The sequence below is a fragment of the Trachurus trachurus genome, assembly GCF_905171665.1.
Source record: "Trachurus trachurus genome assembly, chromosome: 12".
Lineage (NCBI taxonomy): Eukaryota > Metazoa > Chordata > Actinopteri > Carangiformes > Carangidae > Trachurus > Trachurus trachurus.
The window spans coordinates 11,324,039-11,343,219 of NC_139908.1; the positions used below are offsets into that span (position 1 = coordinate 11,324,039).

The 19,181-nt window shown below is 40.7% G+C and overlaps 2 protein-coding genes across 4 annotated transcripts in view; both read right to left on the reverse strand.

Moving 5' to 3' along the window:
- Nucleotides 1–1,075: 1,075 nt before the first annotated feature.
- sdad1 (SDA1 domain containing 1) lies at nucleotides 1,076–6,446 on the reverse strand. Its single transcript, XM_083984232.1, has 22 exons — nucleotides 6,241–6,446; nucleotides 6,054–6,158; nucleotides 5,851–5,949; nucleotides 5,621–5,731; nucleotides 5,329–5,400; nucleotides 5,125–5,225; nucleotides 4,951–5,008; nucleotides 4,784–4,858; nucleotides 4,563–4,664; nucleotides 4,395–4,464; nucleotides 4,163–4,266; nucleotides 3,893–3,950; nucleotides 3,748–3,806; nucleotides 3,570–3,646; nucleotides 3,383–3,480; nucleotides 3,175–3,251; nucleotides 2,798–2,924; nucleotides 2,600–2,691; nucleotides 2,319–2,503; nucleotides 2,117–2,201; nucleotides 1,345–1,506; nucleotides 1,076–1,229 (listed from the first exon to the last, which is right to left on the reverse strand). The coding sequence occupies exons 1-22, from the start codon at nucleotides 6,328–6,330 to the stop codon at nucleotides 1,182–1,184; spliced, it is 2,055 nt and encodes a 684-aa protein (XP_083840358.1). The 5' UTR covers nucleotides 6,331–6,446; the 3' UTR covers nucleotides 1,076–1,181.
- A 2,415-nt stretch (nucleotides 6,447–8,861) lies between these two features.
- ptpn13 (protein tyrosine phosphatase non-receptor type 13) overlaps nucleotides 8,862–19,181 on the reverse strand; it is a 43,633-nt gene continuing 33,313 nt past the window's right edge. For 2 of the 3 annotated variants that reach the window (XM_083983330.1, XM_083983331.1), the window contains exons 25-49: nucleotides 18,767–18,883; nucleotides 17,461–17,554; nucleotides 17,268–17,353; nucleotides 17,001–17,169; nucleotides 15,626–15,840; nucleotides 15,425–15,523; nucleotides 14,972–15,345; nucleotides 14,090–14,249; nucleotides 13,842–13,997; nucleotides 13,503–13,674; nucleotides 13,155–13,365; nucleotides 12,899–12,984; nucleotides 12,748–12,809; nucleotides 12,352–12,507; nucleotides 11,929–12,094; nucleotides 11,746–11,832; nucleotides 11,507–11,613; nucleotides 11,358–11,413; nucleotides 11,165–11,262; nucleotides 10,595–10,743; nucleotides 10,418–10,508; nucleotides 9,946–10,283; nucleotides 9,643–9,858; nucleotides 9,494–9,556; nucleotides 8,862–9,396 (exon numbers count right to left, since the gene is read on the reverse strand). In XM_083983330.1, coding sequence (XP_083839456.1) covers nucleotides 9,319–9,396; nucleotides 9,494–9,556; nucleotides 9,643–9,858; nucleotides 9,946–10,283; nucleotides 10,418–10,508; nucleotides 10,595–10,743; nucleotides 11,165–11,262; nucleotides 11,358–11,413; nucleotides 11,507–11,613; nucleotides 11,746–11,832; nucleotides 11,929–12,094; nucleotides 12,352–12,507; nucleotides 12,748–12,809; nucleotides 12,899–12,984; nucleotides 13,155–13,365; nucleotides 13,503–13,674; nucleotides 13,842–13,997; nucleotides 14,090–14,249; nucleotides 14,972–15,345; nucleotides 15,425–15,523; nucleotides 15,626–15,840; nucleotides 17,001–17,169; nucleotides 17,268–17,353; nucleotides 17,461–17,554; nucleotides 18,767–18,883 — 3,606 coding nt within the window. In that variant the 3' untranslated portion in view covers nucleotides 8,862–9,318. The remainder of the gene's footprint in view (nucleotides 9,397–9,493; nucleotides 9,557–9,642; nucleotides 9,859–9,945; nucleotides 10,284–10,417; nucleotides 10,509–10,594; nucleotides 10,744–11,164; nucleotides 11,263–11,357; nucleotides 11,414–11,506; nucleotides 11,614–11,745; nucleotides 11,833–11,928; nucleotides 12,095–12,351; nucleotides 12,508–12,747; nucleotides 12,810–12,898; nucleotides 12,985–13,154; nucleotides 13,366–13,502; nucleotides 13,675–13,841; nucleotides 13,998–14,089; nucleotides 14,250–14,971; nucleotides 15,346–15,424; nucleotides 15,524–15,625; nucleotides 15,841–17,000; nucleotides 17,170–17,267; nucleotides 17,354–17,460; nucleotides 17,555–18,766; nucleotides 18,884–19,181) is intronic. The other variant, XM_083983332.1, reaches the window with a different exon arrangement.

Sequence of the window (19,181 nt, forward strand, 5' to 3'; positions counted from 1 at the left end):
TCATCTTTATTTCTATCCATTCACTTCATGTTTATTAGGTACACTGGTGCATGCTGTGATTGATACCATGCATGCTCATTTCATGTAGGTGACTATTCAGCACTGCACTTTTGTTATTTTGAGAAAACTTAGAAAAGAAAAGAAGATCTTGAATAAAAAACAACAAAAACTGACAAATCAAGTTATGATGCCTTATAATCATAAATTACAAAATTGAATACGTTCTTATTGTGATAAGCTAACACACTTGTGATGGAGTGTTTTTTTTTTTCTTTTTTACAATGTCATCTTAGTGTTATTACCTATATGATTTAAATACTTCCTCCACCTTCCCCAGCAGTACACAATGCAAAAATAAATGATCAGCAGACATTCGTCTCCTAAATGTTTTGAAACATCATCACAACGTGTGGCACTGTTCCAAAGTCTGTGACTGAACCAAGATATGGCAGACAGATCTAACAAACAGTCACATGCTTCAGTAGCTGAACAGGGAATTAGTACAAACTCGGCTCATTTTGTCTTTTTTTTCAGCCATTGAACTGATTTAGGCAAATAACAGTGATGTGTGCAAAGCAGGGCAATAAACAAGAGTGTAATCTGCAAAGTAAGGAAATGTTAGACTGTTATGAAAATTATTATACAACTATATTGGCCAATAAAGTCTTAGCTAAAATTATACATTAACACAATCTTCACTTGAGTTCAATTTACTGTACATCAGTGCAGTGTCTGCATATTTCTGTTGTACCTCGTAAATACCAAGCTGAAATACTGTCATTAAAGTCAGTTTGAAAGGAAATATGGCAATGATGATCTCTTTTAGTGTCCAAGTGCAACAGATTTGATTTTACGTGGATAAAAACACCCAGGTAGGCTACATAAAGTATAGTATTCAAATCTCATTGCAATTTCACATGTGACCATCTATCAACTGGAAAGAGCGTTAAGCATGAAAGCATTAAAGCATGAAGACAACAAAACACAACATCAACATGAAAATTTCACACAATTATCAAAGATGATTTATTTCAGAACAATGTAAATATATGCTGCTCATCCATTGAAAATAACACTAACAATGTTTACAGGTCACTTGAAGGATGTATAATATTATTTGACATAGTCAAAGTCCAAAGTTTGCGATGGCCGTCGGATGACCAGCATCATCTCCACATGTCCTACTTGTGCTGCTTCTTCCTTTTTAGGAGCGCATCTCGTAGAGCGAGCTGGAAGAGAAAGAAACAGCAGTTTTAGCTGAAATACTAAGATGCAAATCAAGTCAAGTGAAGTTCAGCAGCTCATTGTGTCGCATACTACACTTCTGATGAGTGGGACTTTTACCTGTTTCTCTCTGAAGGAGCGTTTGCCCTTGGTCCTCACATTCTGACTGTGTCTCATCATCATGAAGTTCTTCGTCTTCCTCTTCTCCCTGTTGCTGGTGCTGGCGTGTGGGTTCAGCTTGGTTCGCTTCCTGACATACTCCTTCCGGTCAGTTCGTCCAGCCTGGAAAATATCACAGATGATTAGACGGATTCAGCTTCTAAAATGTGAGTATTTGATTATTTTGTAGTCAATTTCTATGGATTTCTGACTGTAACATAATGTGAATGACTTACAGGCTTTCTGACGTTTTAAAATAAGTGTCTCTGCTGAGCAGCATGAACCTCATTATAGACTTGTCACAGTATGTCATCCACACAGTGTCACCAGTGTTTTAGTTAAAGGGATACTTCACCCAAAATCGATAATTCACCAATTTTCTACTCACCGTCATGCCAAGGAAGGGTTTGGAGAACTTTCGTGTGAAAAAGTTGTTCGGAAAAAATGTATAATGTTTAAATTAAAATTTATGTTTCATAGTGTGTGTTTTGGACGATTCAAAAGTGAGCACTATCCGCCGCCATTGTATGAAAATCCGTTGCCAGCCGGATCCCCTGGAACTCCAAAAGCATTATGATGTTCTCCAAACCCTTCCTTGGCATGACGATGAGTAGATAATTGATGAATTAACGATTTTGGGTGAACTATCCCTTTAAGCAACCAATGATTTCACTGGACAATAAAATGTTATGCTACATTAAAACACCCAACAGAGTTAACACCAGGTTTTTACCATTGCTGTTGCCAGACGTGTTTCCTTGTCTGCTTTTGGTTTCTTATGAAGTTTTTCAATATTCCTCAAAGTCAGTATCTCCCCTCTGGAAAAAAAAACATACAAAAATCTCACTATAGTGGTTTATATTTATCAACAGACTAAACATTAGTGGTTACAACTTTTTTCCAAGGAATATGAAACCTTCATGTGTCTTCCTCACCTCTCCTCATCGTCACTGTCCACAATTTTCCTCTTCTGGCCCTTGCCCGGTGCGGCGTTGACCTCCTTGGCGATCTGGACCAATCGGATCTTCTTGAAGTCGTCCTGAGTGAGGAGCCGGCTGCTGCTGACCGCCGCGGCCTTGGCGTTCCTCTCCTCGACGGGTATGCTCTGAAGCTTCTCCGACTTTACACAACCACAGAAACATCCCACATTAAAACGACAAAGTCACCAGGCGCAACTCTCCTCCAGTGGTTCATCAATGGCATTTTTAATTCTCACCACTTCTCCTGTGTCTTCATCAGACGAGTGATGGACGTCCACCCACTCCCCATCTTCATCGTCATCACTTATGCTGGCGCTCTCCCAGCCGTCTATGAAAAAAAAACACAATATTGATCATCTATCACCTAAGAAGTCAGGTTCTAAAGATGAAATCAGCCAAAATGGATCCAATATAAAGACATAGCTGCTGCTGACCTTCATCCTCCTCTCCCTCTTTGTTCTCCTCCACCTCCAGGACTTCAGCTCCAGGGATGTAGTCCTTTGCTTCCAGCTCTCCGTAGTCTTTAATCTTGGCCTCAGCTGATGCCTCTGTGGGTCTCCCCTGGACGAGAACAAGCATGTTTTCAATAAGAGACATGAAGCTTTGTCACTGTCCTAACAACCTCCTCTGAAGCAGGTAAGAAAACAAACTGAATGTGATGCAGGACCCAAATACGAACTTAAAACAGCCAAACATCAATTCATTCTGACAGCTCAATAGCACAAATTCAACTCATTACAGCACAATATGTTGCTACACATAAGGTACATGTATAGAAAAAAAAATAAAAAATTCAATTCAGTGAACGCACCCTGTCTTTCTTGTTCAGCATCTGTGGATTAAGATTCCTGAACAGCTGGATCAGTCCCCTGGCGGACATCATCACATCTGAGACAAGTACAGACACAAACAGGTTATGTGAGAATGAGTGAACACATATGCACGCACACATCTGTACATAATTGGCAAAAAAAAAAAAAAAAAGTACAATAGTAAGAGAAACAGAGTGACGGACTCACTTTTGTCCTTGTGGGTCTTGTACAGCGACAGATCCTGCAGCAGGTCCTCATTGATGGCGAGCGGACAGCGAGCTGCCACCTCCTTTATGGCGTTGATGCTGAAGAAGAAGATATTTTGAGTTTCAACAGATTCTGACTTTTCTCCATCTTCATATTAACTGTAACCATGGCAGCTAGTGCTACTTACCCCACAGTCATGACCTCCCCCGAGTTTCTGTCCGTCACAAAGTTGTTTGCGATGGTCATGATCAAAGGTTCGATGATCTGTGCGAGTGGAAATAAGCAGCAGAGTGAAGATTCTCTGAGTGAAACCCCCGTGTTCAAGTGACTCACTGAATAAACGTGTGGTTGCTAAGTTAACTCACGTCAGGGGGGACGAGCTGGTGGGATGCCTGGGCCGCGCACAGGAGAATCTTTGTCACTTCTACAAAGACAACAGATTTGTTTTTAATGTGTCATAATCACAAGAAAAAAGACTTTCACTAATGTAAACTGTGTTTGTATTGTTACCTCTTTGATGTGGCTGAAGAAACCTCTGGACGAATGCATAGTAATTGAAAAGGAAGAGCTGTAGCGGGGGGAAAAAAAACACTTATTACACTTATATTTAATCTTTAATTGTCTTCTATGCTTTTATGTATTCTTTTTTTGCCTATACATATGAATAATAATAGCCTCTGTGGCAAACTGTAGAAATATCATTAATATAGATTTCGCTGGACATATAAAACTTGAATGAGTGATTGTGTGTTCGTAAAACATGGTGAGTCATTAATTTACCTCATGGATTCCAACCAGTCTGGATATGAGCTCCATCATCATGATCTTCACCTCAAAGCGCTCCTTCGAGTCCTCCAACTGTTTCAAGAGTTTCTCTGAGAAATCTTTACAAGAAAAAAAAAAAAGAAAAAGATATTTGACAGTTCACAGTTCTGTAAATATCATAGTACAAATGAGTGTAGATTGTTTGTCTGTGTGGGGAAGCGGAGAGGATGGTAGAGCTTTGGCCGACCTTGGGGATCGTGGATTAGGTGAATGGCAGAAAAGTTGAACACTTCAGCTCTCTTCTTTTTCTTGTGTTTCTGTCCAGAGAACACACAAGCACAGAGAATTAAAAAGAGGAACTCAGCTTATCTGAACCTAAATGCAACAAAAAAAAAAGCCATCCAACCAGTGGTACCTTCAGCACTTTCATTGCTTTTTCCATCTTCTTTTTGTTTTTGGTGGTTTTCTTGCCCGTGGAGTATTTCACCTTCACGTCTCGGACTGACGGTCCCTCTGCCTGGAGGACAAAAAAAGTTTTGTGGATCATATCTTTGCTTAAAATCACCTTTTTTTTTAGACTGATACAAACACATAGCCTAATTATTTCTGGCCCTTCACTGTATCTGTTATACTGACCTCTGATTCTGAATCGCTCTCATTTTTTTCATCTTCATCTTTGCCCAGGAAGAACTTCATACCTGCGACGAGGATCTACAAAAGAGGGAAGGTGGTGAAAATGTACAGGTTTTCCATTCTGTTCGTAAGAAAACTAAATATTGTTGTCAAAGTGTAAAAAGACCTACCTTTGTCACCTTGGAGAAGCACGCTGTTGTAATGACATTAACTGTTTTGGCATCGTTCCTGTAACACAAATATTGAAGATTGAAGACGATTGAAGAAGAAATGACAATAAGAATAAGATTCTCCTGAGCTCGACAGTATTTTATTTTATTATTATTCTAACTCTTGACACCCACCATATGTTTCTTTTGTACAGCTCGGCCATCACGTCTAGAGAGATCTTTGCTGCGATGGGGTTACTGTCTCTCAGCATGGTGTACATGAAGTTCTGTAACATCTGAAACAAACGGGGGATAAGACACAAACACAGTGAGAAGATGTGCTCATTTGAAAATCCTGCATGATTTTAATACCAAGACAGGAAGCGTGTGTGTACTTACTGTGTTGACCTTGTTGTTTTTATGCTTGGCATTTATGTTTTTGATGTCGGCGACAATGTGTGTGTACAGAGTCTGTGAGAACAAAGACAGACGGAGAGAAGAAAAACACAACAGAGGAATGGAAACAATTATAGATGTATACGTACATTCAAATAATAAATACTGTAATTAACCAGCTGCACAAATTCACTATACTGTGCTGTGCTCTGCTGTATGTTTAAAAATAAAAACCTCAACTATGAAATATTTGAATAGATGAATGAATGTGGCTGCTGGAGCTGTTTGCTCTAACCTTCCTGAGCAGTTTGTCGTGACATCTCAGCAGCTCGAAGAAGAGCTCCAGGAGAGCAGCAGGGTCGATCAGGTCTTTATTCCTCAGGAGAATCAGAGATTTACAGAAGGTCTGACAAGGACAGAGTCACACACAGACACACACAAATTACAATGCGTAAACATAAGCAAACTCAATGTGAATAAATAAATAAATGAATAAAAAGCTTTGGTTTATTGACATATTCTTACCATTCTTAAATCTGAATCTAGGACTGTGTGGTGATTGAGTAATAACTGAGACAGCTCTTGAGGGAAGGCGGACAGGTGCTGAAGGTAACAGTGACCAACCTGTGGGACGAGAGGACCTAATTATTAGACTCAGTTTTTATACATACTGACATGTCACTGATTAGCATGTGACTGCTATACACAAACTTTAACGTAAACATCACCTGAGCAAGGAACATGACGAGGTCTGCCAGCTCCTTGTTGGGCTTATCCGGCTGCAGTTTGAAGATCTGTACATTGGACTGGTAGTGTCGGTACTGTTGCTGAAACTGTAGGAACAGACACAGTGAGTGTAGCAGTCAGCGAGTCTGTGTGCTAACAACTTTAGCTACTTCGGCTAACAACACTTACCTCCTCCACGTACGACTGCGGGTCTCGTTTTATCAGATTTTGCAGCTGTGGCAAATTGTTCGGCAGTTTGTTGTTGTGTCGCCCCGACATGTTTTCAGATGGTTATGTGAAAATATTGTGATAAAAAATAATAATAATGATGGAAAAACTCTTATTTTTCACAACGCAAGCGTGGCCAAAGTGTAGGCTGCCATCTTGCTAGAACGAGGAACGAGTAACGTCACTTCCGCTTGAATTAAAGGGACATTCCCTCATATAATAATCCCCTTTGAAAAGAAGAACGAAAGATGAAGACACAACTTGCAACACTTATTAGTGCTTTGAGATAGCTGATTACTGTGATCTACAAGGTACCTCAAGACTAGCTCTCCGACTTGTATGGACACATACCACTTGAAAAAAAAAATGTATAGGCTACAATACAATAGGCCTATATATTACCTTCACCCAGAGAATACAGCCCATAGAGCCCAAACTAGTTCCCATGTGTTACAGCCCATCTTTTACCCATGCATATTCTTCTGTGATGCCCATGTGGGGCCCAACACCAGCCCATTTAAAAGCCCATTCTGAGCCCATGCCCAGTTGAAGCCCCATGTAACCCAAGTCCCATGTAGGCCCCACTTGGACGTGTTGGCTGCATGGGATATCAGCCCTGATGGAGCCCATCTAGGCCCCACATGGGTGTGCTGGCTGGGTTGTTTCTAATGTCATATCAGACATGTGAAAAGCAATAGAGCGGGGTGAGCCGCCTGTATTGATTCAGTAAGGGACAGTGCCTAACTGAATCAACCTCATCATACAGGATGATCCAGTATTATCTGTTTATTCATCATGTTAAATAATATTTTATTTATTCCTGTGTAATTACTGTGTTATGTCTTTGTAATAACATATGCACGTGGCTGAGCCCAAGGCCACACAGCCTCAGTGCTCTCCGATGGAGGCTGGGGCTGGGGGAGATAAGAAAGGACCATCCAAAGGATCACAGTGTGTAATAAACCAGACTTTTAAGCAATTATAAAAAAAAAAAAAATAGTATCCCACATATTGACCAATAAAAGCTTTATTTTGTATGAGTAACCCAGAAAGGTTCTGAGAGATGTTTGGACACATGGCAATGTTTCCAGAATTACTAAGTAATTGGGTAGCGAATTTTGGCACCACCTTGTGTTGGAAGTGGTCTAAGACACAACCCTTCCAATGTTTATCATCTCCTGCTCTAATAACATACAGAGAAAAAACACAACATGGCCACCTGCAGAATGCACAAAATAATGCAATAACCATGCAAAAAAGATACTCAAATCTTCATTCATAGAGTTGATTCAATTCTACTTTCAGTTTTGAGGCAAGAGTTTGTGCTTGATATACTGTAGGCTATGACAGGCAGTTAAATGTTTGGTCACCATGTTTGGTCATCTATTTATAGTGCAGTTAAAAATCACAAACTACAGCTTCAGGTTAAAGCTGCCCTGACAGCCTCAATGTACAGTAGGTGCAACAAAATAAACATCATTGTTGCATCACTGTGTGCTGCAGTTTATGTTGTTTATAAATGGTGACTTTCATGATCAAAAGCTGTAGCTTACTTTTCTTTGAGCACCCTTTCCAATTTAGTATCAACCCATAATACACGGACACAAAGGTTGTAGCTTCTCTTCCTTATGGGTTTCAGTGGTTTGGTCAGTCAACAGACTTGGAAAAGCTGTATAAGGTTAAAGGTTGAATATGGAGAGTGAGCAGAATACCACCATCTATTGATCAGATTGGAATAATAATTCCTGTAGTCGAGTGGCAGATCGTTGCAAAGTATAACACACTGTGAGACGCCACTCTGAGAGAAGCACAGAGGAGAAGAACTATGCAGGATATTATTTACTTTGTTTCATTTTTACCTTCAATAAATAGCTTTCGACTAATTGTGATAATGACTTGTAACGTGTTAGAGGGAGAGTTGAGGCTCGCTTCCACATCGTGGCTGAAAACCAAACCTGCATGATCAGAGCCTTTGACCCGGGCGGTGTCACAGGCAGTTGCTCTGGTCACAGGCTCAGCTCAAGTCTTGGTGGCACTGCGACACAAACACGCCCGTAAACCGCAATCTCTTGTTTATGACAGAAAGACTGCACAAATACACACATCATAACATATATATGATAAACCATCGATCCACCGATTAATTATAAAAGGCTTTGTTGAAAACAAATGCACACGACCAGGAGGAGGCTTAGCAAAACAACAGAGAAGTGAGCCCCAATGGTACGATGTAAACAGGAAGCCACTATCGAACCTGTCAAAATTTCTTGAATTATTTAATTCAGACTAAATATAATTTTTTTATGGAAAAGCAATACTTTTATTCTGCACCCCTCTAAACACCCTGTGGATGAATTATGTTTGAAAAAATATAGCTTTTAATAAGCATTCTCCATATTCAACCTTTAATGTTTACGATAAAACTGATATGCACTAAAATGACAAAAGACAAGAAAAATATTTGATTCTTATATTTGTTTTTTGTTAAAAAGAAACTTTCTTCTACATAACATTTAAAATGTATCCAGTTTAATTTTTAGGAGATGAATATGTACACTTTTAATTTCATCATTTACCTCAGGCAGTGAGCAATTACTGTATAATAGATTTACAAAGCAAATACTGACATAGTATTCTGTCAAGGCATGTTCCAGCATCATAATAGGATTCAAAATACACAGGTAAAATTTTGTCCCATATAAAATATGAGCTCATTGATCACTTTCATCATTATTTTAGAGTATCCAAGAATCTGGAAAAAAAAAAAACATTAGTGTTCTCTTGTAGGTGACAATAGGAAATACAATCAGCAGTTCTCATAAATGCATTGAAAGGGAGTAGCAGCCAAAGAGAGAGAACTCAAAAAGCAGACATAAAAATATAGACTTCTTTAAAGGATTTACTCTCAGGGAATGAATATTTTAAGGCATCTTAAAAACTTATAGTGTAATTTGGCAATTTCTGCCTGTGTCAACTCTGCATTTTTGTTTTGCTCTTGTGAAACAGTCACCCGGCCTCTACGGCAATATGTGGTCTTCTCTATCCTGAGATGTTTTCCTCAGCTTGAAGGCATCTGAGGACGTAGAGGATCACTTGATAGCAGAAAATATATTGATCCTGTAGAGAAGATAAGAAAAATGTGTGAGAAAACATGAACCACAGAGGTGCAGAGAGTAAATGTACTCAATATACTGTATATAAAGAAGAAAATCACCTCTGTCTGGACCATTCCCTGTCTCTGAAGTCTCATGTTCCTTACGACATCTGAAATATCAAACTACGACAAAAAAAATCAATTAGACAAATTAGAAGTTTCTTTATTTATACGTTCAACACAAACAAGAGAAACACTGTAAAACTTACATCAGCATCTTTACTGATGAGACCCAGGACCACGTCTATACAGATGAGGGTTCCCGATCGGCCAATCCCTGCACTGCAGTGTGTGATTATCGGCCCTGACTGGTGAACGTGCCTCATGTAGGAAATAAATGTGAGCAACTGCTCCGGTTGTGAAGGTGTTCCGTGGTCGGGCCATCCCGTGTAGTTCAGGTGAGTTACGCGCTGGATTTCATTAGTCTGAAGAGGAAATGTAACCATTAAAATTGTATCAAAGTTTAAATTATTATAGGAAAATGAGAGATTTATATCTATACGTCAACTTACCTGGACATCTTTGACTTCAATAAGGCGAATGACAAAGTTGTCCAGATATTGGTCTTTGATCAGCATGATCTGTAACCGGTCGTCCACCATCTCTGCAGTCCTCGGCGTGTCTGGCCAGTACCGCTGACATTTCACTTTGCCGCCTTCCACTTCCTGGGTCATCATGGCGATCACGTTGGACTTCTGCTCCCACACCATTTGCCAGAAGTCCCCCAGAGTGGTGGGTAGGGGTCCCTGGCAGGCTATGTACATGAAGTTCTCATCCTTCACTGGCATGTTGATGAAGTTGGCATTGATGTAGCCGCCATCTTTACCCAGCATAACTCGAGTCGTGTCAACTAGAGGGGATAGGGGAGATAAATCCTTATTTCAAACTGAGTCCAACATTTTAAGCATTCACCTTATTATCCAGCCTTTAAGTTTCCTATTATGATACAAATATATGGATGCACACGTCTGTGCCTTTTCTTACAGGGAACGATGTTCTTGTAGCGATTTTTCTTCTTGTTCTCCTTCGTCTGACCTATCAAACAGTCGTCCAGCGGCTGGAGATTCTGAAGATTCTGTCCAGGAAGAGAAACAGATGTTCATTAAAATCAAATGAGTTATAATTAATTCTCCTGTGTTGAAATTCAAAGCAGATTCTTACTTCAAACTCCTGCAGCGGGACTTTCTGCTCCAGAAGCCCCCTCATCATGCGCACCACAGTGTTGAGCTTTGGTCCTGTGAACTGACCATCGGGGACCACTTTGACGAGGGGCAAAGAGGTTAGTTCATCCTCTGTGATGATTGGTCCGTCTGGGGGAACCAAAAAGTGAAAGACTTAGAAAAGTAACAGCCCAATCAGTTTTGTTAATACAGCATGAAAAGTATGAAATTGGGCACATACAACATATATTTACTTCACATGGAATAACTGTTGAACTTGTGAAATCTAGAGCTCATCTAAGAAATTTAACACAACATCTTTGAGGTCAAATGTCTACTACTTTTTTTGCCTAACCTTTTTTTTTTTGTCTGTCTTTTTTTTTTTCTTGTGCCAGATTTTTTTTTTTTTTTTGCCTGTTTTTTTTTTTCTGCTGGATTTTTTGTGTGTGCCACATTTCGTTCTTTCTTTTTTTTTTCTCTTTTCCTCGCCTGGCTTTTTTTCCCTTTTTTGGCTGGCCCTAATACTCCTTCGTAAATGTCACATTTAGTGTTCAGACAAAGCTGGTCTTACCAACTCTTGATTGCGAGTTCATGTTCTCAATAGGCAGTTCATCACTTCCCCATGTGATTTCATCCTCCTCTGGCTGTCCAGCACTCATTTGCAGATAGCTGTCATTTTGAAAAAAAAAGACACAATCACTAAATGTGAAAACATTCACCACACTAAAACATGAGTGCACTACATCCAAAAAAGAAAATCTTACTTTTCGCTCCTTAAATCGTCAACACTCTCCTCTTGCCATTCCACTTTTCGGGAACTCTATTACATGTGAAAAAAAAAAAAAAATCAGAAAGTGAGATATAATCAGTTTGTAGTTTTCTGTCAGAGTGTGGTGGGTGTGGTGGTTTGTACCTCAGGTGAGTCCTCAGGTAAAGAAGAGCCATCACAGTCGGTGTCCTCAGAAAGTTCTGCGCTGTGCTCCGTCTCTCTTTTCTGCTCATGTGAACCATCTTCATAGTCTGTTTGACAAAGGAAATGTATTCTAGTTTATTGTCTTGATTGTTTTGATAATAAAAATACACAAGATTCAACATTGTTTACATTTCCAGTATATTCTCTAGACTGTAACTGTATAGTGTAGTGTAGTGTACCTATTGGTGGTATGGGAGGGACTCCAGCTTTCGGCTCATTATGGGGGGGACACAGCTTTGTCTTCACTCCACTGTCCTCACTCAGATCTGTAAGCAACAGGGAAGGTAGAGTGAGATATCTATCAATGACATTTACCTGTCAAAAATGTTCAAACATCTCATATTCTGTGTCGCCGACTGTACCTGCGTTTCCGTTGCACTTGTCAGAGTTGATGGGCAGATAGGCGAGGTAAGTGTTTGGGTTCTGGTCTGGTGGTCTGGACACTATAAGATGTACCAGGCCTTTAGCTTTACGGATGGTGGTGACAGCTTTGGTGTGGGACACGCCTGTCATCAGTTCATCATTCACCTACGAAAAAAGACACACGGTTATAACTAAAACCAGAAAGCTGAACACCAAGAGACACTTTGTTTATTACAGTGTAAAATAAATAATAAAGCATGTGGGCCTCATTTCTAGCAGGAAAAGCATTCACATTAGGGTTTTCTCTATCTGAGCTACTAAGTTCATAATATCGGCTGAGACAGATATATCTATTCAACCTATTAAAACTTGTCTAATAGAAGTACATCTATATATGGCCTTCAAATCTGAGCAGCACTCACTTTCAGCAGCCTGTCTCCAACTTGCAGTTTGCCTGAGGACTCTGCTACTCCTCCCGGTGTGATGGATTTCACAAAGATCCCCCTCTCCCCTCCGATCACAGAGAAACCCAGACCTCCAGACTGCGGCTTCTGCAGATCCAGCTTCATGATCTCCTCCTGCATATCCAATAAACAAGCATGGGATCTGCATTAATTTGTGATTCACTGAGCTGATCAAAACATGCAAGCAGCTTCATGGCAACACAACTATCACAATATTGATAAGAATGTTTATCTACATGTATTTATCTTTGCTATACAGATAAAAGAATAAATATGACAGAAGTAGTTTAAAGAAAACACATCAACAGAATATGGAGCACAAGGAACATATAAAATATGTTTTGTTAAACTTACCTCTAAAGGACAAAGTGCTGCGACATCCTCTGATTCTCGTGGATCTTCCCCTTTAAGAAAACCTGTACAGGAAACAGTATTGCAGTTATTTGCAAAAAAAAAAAAAACAATCAAAATGACACAGGTGGGAAATGTATGGGGTGAAACATACCATTCATGCTGGATGAAACCTGAGGGCTAATGTTGTTGTTGAGAAAAGAGACACTTTTCTGCCCAGGAAAAACAGGCTTTCCATCCCTTTCAGTCAGACGAGAAAAAAAAAGAAAAACAGTTGATGAAATTATACAGTATTTCCAGCTAAAAATAACCATCTCTAATGCCATTAAGATGAAAAATCAACACTGACTCGGCATGAAAAATTCCATTCAGGCTACATGTGTCACTCTTAGTTAGTTAGTGCAGATTACCTCGTGGCCTTGAGCGTGAGGTTGTCGAGGGAGAGCTCCAGCAGCCTCGTGTTCTCACTCAGAGTCAGGTCCTGGGTGGGAGCGCCGTTGATGTAATGAATTAAATCTAGAGGTCTCAGGCTGCCTTCCTCGAAGGCCAAAGTGCCGGGCAGGATGTCTCTCACGTACAAGACTCCATAGATGCTGTCGCTGCCACCATCCAGTATCAAACCTGGTGAACAATTCGAGTGTGAATTAAAGCACTGACTCTTAATGCAACATCAGGTCTGGTTTGCAGGATGAACGAACATACGGTGCCTTAATCGCATGTCACAGGGTTTTATCATGTGTCCACGGGTTGTTTCTTACCCAGTGGGTCTTGGTTGCCCTTGAAACAAATGTCAGGCAGCAGGTGGGCTTCAATGGGGGGCTTGGGAGCCTCCAGGACCCTCCCCACCACCAAATCAACTACGCGAGGGGCAGCACGCACAAGATTGACCACTTCAGTGTGGCCCATATTGCTCACATCTGTGGTGTTCACCTGGAAACAGAAAATACAAGGATTTAAACATGTAGTTCAACATTTTTATAAAACCACTCTCCTGTTACATTAACACAATTAATATTTGTTTGTTGAATATGAATGGTTATCTGTACAGGTAGAGTAAATGTAGTGAATGTAATCTTATTTCATCAACTCATTCATACCATAATCATTCTGTCCCCGGGCCTGAGCCGTCCGTCTCCTTTGGCTGGGTCCTGGACGATGTCATGGATGTAACACCCATGATCATTTCCTTTGGTCAGGGTGAAGCCCAGGCTGCCTTTTTCTGACTTCACCAGGGAGACCTTCAGCTCCACCTCCTAACAACAGAGAAAAAAAATCCTAGTCAAATCCTAGTCAGCAGTAAATCACTGGCTGTTTATTTAAAGAACTTCCCTTCTGCTGCTCTTACCGGGACAAACTCCTCTATGTCCTGTCCATTCCCAGCCATGGTGAGGTTTAAGGGCAGAGGCAGTGGAGGGGGCAGTGGATCTGGGCTGGGGGCAGTGGGGGAGGACACCATAGGCAGGGGTGATGACTCTAGATCAGCTGCCACAGGGGATGAAGGATGCCTGTCAAATCAACCACAAAGATGATTTTATAGAAGATATCTGGAAATATGATGTAATTAAAGTCCCCCTAAAGAGGCATTTTAAAATTTGTAAAAATGCTCTGCTATGACTATTTTTTGATTTAAAATATCTTTCCCATAAAAAAAGTTGTTTTAAAAAAACTCTCAAACAGGCTAAAAACTTGTCCACTATTTCTCCCTCATTGAAAAATTCAGGTTCTATGAATATTCATGAGTATGCAAATACATCATGACTTGCACCAGCCCACCACCACGGGGTTGCTTGGTAACGGCGGTGCGTGTCAGCGGGGGCAGGGGACACAGAGGGGCGATGTCAAAACCTGTAACACGTACTGAGATTTGAACCCTGGTCTCCCGCATTCAAGGCGGCAATAATGCCTCTCGGCCACGTCAACCAATGATACAGTTGTTGAACATATAAGTAGATGTGAAGTGTCACCATCACAAAAAAAATCAACGGGATTGGTTGCTAGGGATTCTGACGTATTAAACCTGACTTGAGTGCTGAAAAACTGAATCCAACTTGCTCCAAACTGCATTTTCAAATCTAAAATGCTCAGTTATGGCTGCATTAGTGACTTCGCTGCTGAAATGTCTTGTAGCAGAACCCAAACACTACTTTGACATGACACATGTTAATAATTTCAAAAAAATACATTTTTGGTTTAGGGGGTCTTTAAATTTTTGTCTTTGCTCTGGTACCTCTTGCTGAGGTCTGATCTTGTCATCGACTGGTTTGGGGAGTAGAAGGTTGAGTGGACGGTGTCGTCCAGATGACCGGTGCTGCCGTAGTGTCCCAGTCCCAGGTTGCTGCTGGGAGTCTGGTAGACGCTCCGATCCCACGCTTGCCTGCTGTTCTCCGGGCTGAAGGCTTCCTCCACCTCCTCATCGCCGTCTGTGCTGTCGCTGTAGCTGTTCTGGCGACCCGGGGTTCTCTGCAGCAGCCTGTCCAGGACGTCCTCCACGAGAAACTGACTCTTCTTGGGATGTACAGCTGGAGGAGAGGTCGGCTTGCTCGTGTTTGCACTGGGCTCCGACTGGATCAAAGACTCCTTTCGAGGTGACGGCATGGGCGTCTGAGAGGAAATTTGTTACATTTAAATGATGTTTTTAGTTTCAAATTGTTGAGTATAAGAATATAATTTTCTGACTCACCAACGCTGAGGTGTCCATCTCAGGAAGAATCCCATGTTCAGGTCTGCAGAGGAGCAAAGTCACCTCTTGTCCTGTTCCTCGCAAGGCTGAGATCACCTCCTGTGTGCACACACGACAGGAATGAATTATGATGTAAAACAACTTTATTTCCGTTTATATCACACTGTAATGTAATGTGGAAGGAGGAGATGTCTTGCATACGTGTTGCGAGAGTCCTTTGAGAGGTGTTTGATTGACACGCAGGATGACATCGCCCACGTTAATGCGACCGCTCTCTGCAGCTGGTTGACCAGGAAACAGCTTTTTAACGCGCACCATGCTGGTGCCAGGAGATTCTTCAGGGATGTTCTCCTCTCGACTGAAACTGAAGCCGAGCCCTGACGTGTTCTTCAGCAGACACACCTCAAACACATTATCTGCAATGGACGATGACACAACATTAAAATCTCTCAACTGTGTATTGAGTCGAATGCAAACGAGATGTACGGTATGTGTATATGGTGGTTTTTGTTGGCAGAGGTTTCCTAAGTTATCAAAATTAAATGCTTTTCTCAATCTTGATGCAAACTTAGTAACTGCAGAATATCACAACGCTGGGCTGAGATCATACAACTTGAACACAACCCTGTGACACCAGACAACAAGGATGAATGGGGCATTCTCTCCAGGAAAACAGACTGAGGTCCATAGCGCTAATCGCTAATACAGCTTTTCTGTTTTGTCTAATCAATCATTTGTTGTGTTTCAGGAAAAAGAAATAAACAAAATGTCATTGACATTCTGTGAAAGCTGAATGACATGTGATCCCAAAACCATGTGACAACTACAGCAGCCGGAAAACAACAACACTTAAACATACCTCACATTTAATACAGATACACTTCTTTTTTTTCTTTTTTTTAAATATTGCTGGAAAAACTGTGACGAGGAGGCAGGAATTAGTGATGACAAAACGAGAATGACCAGTTCTAGGAAAGCAGACCAGATACTGCGCTCTAAATAGGCAACAGTGTGCTGCTAATGGGTTGTACACACATGCTCATTTTCCTTCAAATGAAATTACCAACAGTAAGTTACTTTGTTCACATGAAATAAAGAGTCACAGTGTAAGACTGTTAGAGCATATGGAGCTGGATAATCAGTGTTTTACTGCTTTCTTTTCATTACCATCCCTGTGGACTGGATGGGACCTCATGGGCTGAAAGCAGTTTCGCAAACCAATTTTTTTAATTTTTTTTTAAATTTTGCACAAACATATCATTTAAAATAGTATGAACTACTATTACGATTGGGATGTGCAAAGGGGAGGTATGAAACCCAAAAGGGCTTATATGAAATCCTCACCCATGAAGAACATAATCAAAAACCAAATTTGTAACAAATAAAGACAAGAAAATTAGGAATAATTAAATGATAACGAAAAAATAAGTGATTATCAGCAAAAATAAAGATACACCGAGCTAAAAACAGGTGTGCAGCCTACTAAGACACTCATTTCACACATTGGAGTATAGTAAAAGGAGTTTCCTTTATGTGCCGTGTCAAACACCTACTTGAGAATCTTGTGTCGCCTCACCTTGTGTTATAAAGTTGTACTCTGGTTTTGGTTTGACCTCACGTGGCGACTCTTTGATCTTGGTCTGGTCTCGCTCGTTGACCGCAGACAGTGGAGTGGACTGAGGTGTTAGGGGAGCATGGATGCTGTCTGCGGATGGATGACCCTTCTCCAGCAACAAGTGCACCGTCTGAGGGAGGAAAATGATGTGCGTTAAGTGTTACTGGCCAGCTGGTGGCAACTGAACAGCTTGCCAGCAAGGTGCTTGTGGTAAATGTGAAAGCTCACCTGCCCAGTGTCTCTGAGTGTCTCCACTGCCTGCTGATGAGTGGCTCCCTCCAGACTTCTTCCATTGACGGCCACCACACGGTCACCTGAGCGCAGGACGGACACAGAGAGGTTAAAACACAGCCAGTCTAGATAAATGCTCCAATAATTTAAAATCTAATTCAGTCTTTCTGTTCTACATGGCTGCTGTTACCTTTCTGTATCCTTCCATCCAGCTCTGCTGCACCTTTAGGTATGATGGCTTTGACGTAGATGCCTCCATGACGAACTGTTGTGTTGATTCCTCCCTAAGAAATAAAAAAAAAACTCTTAGTCTCGTTGACTAAATCAGAAAATAGCTGATGATGTATGGGGGATGATGGAATGTGTGGAGGTTTGTTTTGTTTTTTTCATTTGCCAAATGATAAATACTTTGTTTTTACTGTAGGTTCAGCTGATTTACAAATATTGTAAAGAAAATATCAACCAAACTTCACAAGAGAAGTATTTGAAAGCCATATTTCCCAACTGCCTTTAACATTGTAGACCGGTGACATATGTTTCCTGCAATATGTTTATGGACCTTCCTATAGATCAGGGTTTAGTTAAATTAAACACTGTAACAGTGCACATTATGTGAGTCAGACTTTGGTAGCATAGGTGATGACACACCGTTAATCGATTCAAAAGGTCATCTGCTACTTACAGAAACAAATCAAGTTCATTTTCTATCCTCGCCTCCCTCTCTCTCCGACTGCCCTGCTGACTTACATCATAACAGCTCTTCCTAAGGGTGACTTTGAGAAGACAACTAATGTTAAAAACCAATATGGGAAATTTCCGTTGTGGTTTGGATGAATTTCTAAATGATCCCTTACAGTTAAACAAAGCATTTATCATTTCACAATTATGATTAAGTTGTAAATGAAAAAAAAAAAAAAACACAATCCTCCACTGTGATGTTATTGACAAGTTTACTGAGGTTAAACTCTACATGATCAGAGATGATGTGAATTTCTATTCAGGGCTCATTCCATTGATGATGATGGATGTAATTAAAAGGTGAATGTCAGTGTTTGTATTGCTAGTGCGACACACATACACACAGATCATTATCATTCTGAGGACATTTACTTTACAACAATCCTTGTCTGACACAGTGTTTTGTTATTGAGTGTTATTATGTAGGAGTAGGAGTGAATAAACCCATGCCAATCAATAAGGTGTTGCGAATCAAAGTCAAAAAGAGATTATGTTAGTGGCAAAGTAATTCTGTCTAGAGTCAGTATCATGGTCCTGACGTAAAGATACTATGTGGGTTTATCATTTAATCCTTATTGATTAAGAACATAGAGGCAGGATGCAAAATTAGTTTGAGAGAGCTTCTAGATCCCACTACACAACGCGTTATGAAAGCAAACCAGACCAAGCAACAGATAAAACACACAGACAACAGTGACAAAAATGAGGGGGGAAAGGGGCCAAAACAAAGAGAGGGTGAAAACCTTGCCGAACAGTACCGTGACACTTATGCCCAGGCTGCTGTCTTTTTTGGACAGCTCAAGGTCAAATAGTTCTCCTGGACGGAGACTATTGACCCCTGGGGCATTACCATTTAAAATTTCCGTGATGTGTTCCTGCAAACAGAGAACAGGGTATTAAGTTGAATTATCACGAGCTGGAACATGCAGCAAGGAACAGGGATCAAAGAGGGGTGAGGAAGCTGAACTGGGTAATGCTGGGAAGAAATGAGCAGCTGTACATTCAGGCAACGACATGCAATGTTCAGGTAACAGACCGCCTTGCATTGACATTATAAAATGCAATGACAGGCAAAGATTATATACAACAGGCAGTTAGTTGAGCCAAGCATCTGACGGCGTAATGTGCAATGCTTGTTTGTGGAAGAATTGTTCTTGTCCTACTCCATTAACT

Bases quoted from the DNA above. Each gene is read 5' to 3' on its own strand.
- sdad1 (XM_083984232.1), bottom strand. From the start codon at position 6,330: ATGTCGGGGCGACACAACAACAAACTGCCGAACAATTTGCCACAGCTG. The intron at 3,951-4,162 runs GTAAATTAATGA...CCCCCGCTACAG, and splicing joins GACTGGTTGGAATCCATGAG to CTCTTCCTTTTCAATTACTA. The intron at 3,807-3,892 runs GTAACAATACAA...TTGTCTTTGTAG, and splicing joins TCTTCAGCCACATCAAAGAG to AAGTGACAAAGATTCTCCTG.